Source organism: Arachis duranensis, chromosome 3 (assembly GCF_000817695.3).
Source record: "Arachis duranensis cultivar V14167 chromosome 3, aradu.V14167.gnm2.J7QH, whole genome shotgun sequence".
Taxonomy (NCBI): Eukaryota; Viridiplantae; Streptophyta; class Magnoliopsida; order Fabales; family Fabaceae; genus Arachis; species Arachis duranensis.
In genome coordinates this window covers 126,256,609-126,261,678 of record NC_029774.3, presented here as the reverse complement: position 1 = coordinate 126,261,678, position 5,070 = coordinate 126,256,609, and the positions used below count along the sequence as shown (strand labels likewise).

At 38.0% G+C, this 5,070-nt stretch overlaps 1 protein-coding gene across 1 annotated transcript; it reads right to left on the bottom strand.

Annotated features, from left to right (window-relative positions):
• Window positions 1-482: 482 nt before the first annotated feature.
• Window positions 483-2,647, bottom strand: LOC107481097 (uncharacterized). The gene is made up of 4 exons (XM_016101311.1): window positions 2,162-2,647; window positions 1,529-2,098; window positions 738-1,332; window positions 483-646 (listed from the first exon to the last, which is right to left on the bottom strand). The coding sequence occupies exons 1-4, from the start codon at window positions 2,645-2,647 to the stop codon at window positions 483-485; spliced, it is 1,815 nt and encodes a 604-aa protein (XP_015956797.1).
• Window positions 2,648-5,070: the final 2,423 nt, after the last annotated feature.

Sequence of the window (5,070 nt, the reverse complement as noted above, 5' to 3'; positions counted from 1 at the left end):
CTACAAACTACTTACCACAGGGTTCAGTATTGTTCTTTCAACATTAGTACTCATATTGTTTTCCTCACCAACCTGGTTCTATGTGGATCATCATACGAAACAGATATTTAAATACTGGATCAATCTTTGTTATAACAATTAAATACCTAACCATTATATCATGTGACACTTAAATCCTTAACCATTATAAAAATATGACAAATCGAACCCTGAAGGAGGCATACCTGTGTGGTGCTAGCAGAGTCCACTGTTGGAGTAGACTGCTTCAAATTCCTCCTTTCCTTCTTGGTCATAGGCTTTCAATTTGGATCTTTGGGTGGGTTGGAGCATGTTTTATAGTAATGACCCTTTTGGCCACACCTGTTACAAGTCACTTCGAATGACTTTTTGGCCTTGTGGGAATTCATCTCTGTCTCCACAGAATTAACTTTTCTCTTCATCTTTGGACGATGTGCAGCTTTCTTAATTGGGGGAGGTAGTGGCTATGGTGAATCAGTTGGATTCCAGTATTCTTCACTGTTAACTGGATTAATGCAGACAGAGTAGCCTGATTTGATAGCATCCATAGTGAGCCATTTATGCACAAAGTCCTCTGCCTTCAACCCCATCTTAGCCATGGCTGCAACCGCATGTCTGCAAGGCATGCCTGGACACAAATTTTGTTAAAAAAATATTAACTAGTTAAAGGCTACACATTTGTAAAATAGACCAGTCATATAAGATGATGAATTGTATACCAGTTAGCTGCCACACATTGCAAGTACATGTCTTGCTTTGTAAGTTTACTCCAACTTTGTGCCTTTGCATATGAACCTCAAACAGTACTCTATCAGAATTACCAGCCCAGGTTGCTCTCCACTTGGTACTCTTGGGCTTGATAAACTGATCAAGCTTCTTCTGCTGCACAGGGGCCAATATACCAGTGTGGTGCTCCAGTCTCTTCTTGTGCATAGCCCTTTTTCTCATGATGTAACACCTCAAGTCTTCACACATTGATAGAATTAGCTTCTTCCTGTATTCAAAAATTTTGGCGTTCCACACCTCGCACATATTGTTCGTTATGTTATCAACTTTGGGCCCATGGCTGAAGTAGGCCTTGCACCACACACCCGGGTCAAACCTCTGCAAATACTCCCAGGCTCCCTCATTCAGTTTCTTCAATTTCTCCATTGCACTTCTGAATTCTTGAATTGTTGTACAATGAGAGCACTCCCATACCATCTGCTTTGTTTGTTCATCTTTGAAATGTTTTATGAAGTTCTTCCAAATATGAAGAACACAGTTTCGGTGATGGGCAGTAGTGTTGACATCCTTCATTGCTAGTTCCAAATCCTATGGCAAATTCATAACACAATATCAGTGTGATTATTATCAAGAAAAGGTAAACTGAACATGTGACATTTAACAGAAAAATGTAATTAACTTAAAATAATTTAATTATGATAAGAAGGTATACTTGTTAAATAATTTAAAATAATTAACTTACTTTTTGTTGATCTGAAATAAAGTTTTAGCCATGTTATGGAACTTCACCCAAGTCTTCTTTCAATAAAGTTAAGAACCACTTCCATGTCTCTTTGCATTCATTTGGGACCACTGCATATGCAATGACATAGAAGTGGTTATTTGCGTCCTGGCCCACCGCACTAAGAAGCTGGCCACCATAACGTCCCTTCAAGAAGCAGCCATCCAACCCTATTAGTGGCCTACATCCCTCCTTAAACCCCTTCTTGCAGGTATCCAAACTAATGTATAACCTATCGAATAGTGGCAGAGATTCAGGTTGGGGAATTACTTCCATCAACGCGGTTGATCCGGGGTTACTTCTGTGCAATTCCATCAAGTAATCCCGTGTCTTTCCATATTGTGCCTTTTCACTCCCAATGACAACCTCTCTCGCAACCTTCAATGCTCTAGCTACCATTCTAATGTTCACCTTCACATTGTATTCATCTATGATATGATCCCTGGCTGCACCTAGCTTCAGGTCAGGCTCTGTGAAGAGCTTCTTAACTAACTTATCAGTGACCCATGCTCTGTCAGCCAAGTTGCTACCAAAATCTCTTCCACAGTTGTGTTCATTGTAAAGGGTTTTGACCTGAAAATAACCTTTTGAACTGTTCTAACTTGTAAAAATTAGCCAAGGACATTTTTCACCTACACAAGCTGCTCTCACCCTCAACTTCTCATTCTTAATGTATAAAACATCTTTATCCTCGTGTACAAAATAATCTTTCAGAGCCTTCTTGAATGACTCCATGGTGGGGAACAACTGTCCAACCTTAAACTGGACCTCACCATATTTAGTGTCCTCATCAAAAGTATCATAGGCTGTAGTACCATCATCTCCAGATGAAACTGGACTGTTGAACACTTCACTTTCATACTCATAAGGTTTCTCATACTCACTATCTTGCTCTACTGCAGTTGGGTCTGGTACATGGTCTTCAGCTCCATTAGTAGCATTTGTTGTATTCTGCCTCCCAGGCCCATGTTGTCTGGAGGTTCTTGGGCCTCCCAGCTCTGGCCCAGACCCACTATTCTCCCCCTGCATATCTCGCCCACCAAGCCCCTCCTTTAGCACATGTTTTCTCCTAGCTCCAGAGTATTTCCTACTAGCCCTTCTCTTAGCTGTTTTAGGAGACATCTTTGGCCCATCTTCTGCTGACTTAGTCCCCTTCTTCCTAGTCACACCAGTTTTTTTCTTCCTTTAGGTGACGTCTTCTCTTTAACTCGGGTCTTCTGCTTTTTCTTCTTCTCATTCAAATTGTCATCACTTCCACTGTCATCAGACTCATAACCAGGAGGAGGCGGTTTGTAAGCCTCATCCTCAGCGTTTTCGTATCCATCATCAGAGGAAGATGATGATGACCTAAGCGAATTGACATCACTGGCAATCACATCCTCCTCCACAACCCCCTCAGCAACTACCTCTGGCAAGTCCACAGGATGATCAAAGTATATGTAAAATTCATCTGTGTGCCTGTTCTTATCAATACCCTCCCTCAGTTCGTTAATTTCTTTATCCCCATGAATTTGATGAAGCCCAGATTCCATATTACAGGCAGTCATATCACACCAATACATTGCTTTAAACTCCACATAGCCTAACTCTTTAAACAAAACAACCAAATCAAAGTAATTAATCAGGTCAACATCCATTGGTGGCCACCTATGAACTTTTCCATGCATGTAGCTAACATTTCCTTCACTGTCCTTCGTGAAATTCCCCCCATGGTGAAACACAGGGGTAACGAGACATTCAGACATCTGAAAAAGTGCAAATAAAATTTTGTTAATTCCTAAATAAAAAATTTAAACATGCAACACAGTTTCTTTAATCTTACATCAATTTAAATAGCCAATCCTAATAATCTGTTCCAACTATCACTAATTTTTTAACTGATCTCTACAGTTTCATTTTTTTTAAATACATACAACTCCTATGATATGGCAGCAGAAACAATTTTTTAACCTCTCTCTACCCCACCAACGCTGAATGCAAACAACAATGGTAGGAGAAGAACCACACACAAGCAAAATAGTGAAAGGGACAGTAATGACACCTACCTCAGCAATCACTCCAGTTTGTCGAATCGTCCAACTTCCGTCAAGAGCGCCATCCAAGAATCGTCCAACTTCCGTCAAGAGCTTCGTCAGCAACCTTGTCACCAAGATTTTCACCAGTCACCAGTGCCTTGATGGAGAAGAGAGCTGTCTGCTAGGGTTTAGAATGTAATTGTATTGCAGAGTCAAGGGGTCTTTAGGGGATAACCCATAACGCACGAAACCAAACGACGCCTGAAACCCTCAAAACGCCATCGTTTTTGTGTTCTGAGCTATGACATAAAGGCCTCTATCCATTTCATCTTGCCAGATAGGATTCCATCTTCCACGTCACAACCCGAGCCATCCTTGTCATACCCTAGCCTTCACACCTCAGCATTTTCCGTCGACTTTCTGTCGTGACTGTGACAGAAGGACCGGGTTGACAGCCGGAGTTCAGGGTCAGGGACCGTAATGGAGCGCATTTTTAGTTAAGGATCGTCTTGACATTTTGGGAAATGGACAGAGACCGGGTTGGTACTTTACTCTTCAAGTTACTTTGCTACAATTTTCTTGGTGTATCAGAGCTAGCATAGCTTTTCTGCCTCCGTACATTATTTTATTTTTAAAAGCAATTGTTTAAGCCTTTAAAGTTAACCATACGTATTCCAAAATTATATTGTGATCGCCTGATCGAGGTTGGCTGGTTAAGGTTTTGCTTACTTTTTTTTTAATTAAATAAAAAACAATCATTCAACTATACATATCCCCAATTTCTCAACTTTTTGGTGTTATTTAAATTATTTTTTTAACAATTTTAACTTTAGAATTTAAGGTCAAAGGAATCTAGAATTTTGTTTGTCTATAAAAATTTTTTCTAAAAATTTGATTTTTTAGTATATATATTTTTTTAATAGGAGTTTCATAAATAGATTCCTAGTTTGTGTTTATTAAAAAATTTGCTAATAAAAAACAAAACGAACTAAATCCATGAGAATTTTTCAATTTGAATATAATTGATTATTTTGCATTAATAAAAATTGAATTTCAAACAGTACTTTTCAAATGAAAAACGTACATATAATTTTTGAAAAATAGTTTTTTTTAAAGTTATAAGTAAAATTTAAATCCATAATTTGTTAGATGAATATAAAAAAATTATATTATTTAAATTATAATTTATTAGCGACTGCCATCTCTTAGCTATTACCGATAAAATTTAAAAATATATCCAACGTGGCATATTAAATATCTACTTGACACATCTCTGATAACTCAAAACTTTTATATTGGAATGCACACGTATGAGTCTTAAGCCAATTAGGCATCAGATTGTGAGTCAAGAATACATAAATTTGAGGAATTAGACTTTGTATTGGAAATTAGAAATAGGATTAAAAGTAAATCAAGTCAGTTTATGAGTCCGTTTGAGTTTGATTCATTAATAATTTGATAAGTTGAGTTGAGTTTGAGTTTAAAATTTAGCTCATAAATTAAATGAGTCGAAATATTAGCTTGTGAATT

What these genes read in the sequence shown, in the direction of transcription:
- LOC107481097 (XM_016101311.1), bottom strand. Translation starts at nt 2,647, where the DNA reads ATGTCTCCTAAAACAGCTAAGAGAAGGGCTAGTAGGAAATACTCTGGA. An exon ending in TGAGGGTGAGAGCAGCTTGT is followed by an intron (nt 2,099 to 2,161) that starts GTAGGTGAAAAA and finishes GGTTATTTTCAG; the next exon opens with GTCAAAACCCTTTACAATGA. An exon ending in TGAAAGAAGACTTGGGTGAA is followed by an intron (nt 1,333 to 1,528) that starts GTTCCATAACAT and finishes AATTTGCCATAG; the next exon opens with GATTTGGAACTAGCAATGAA.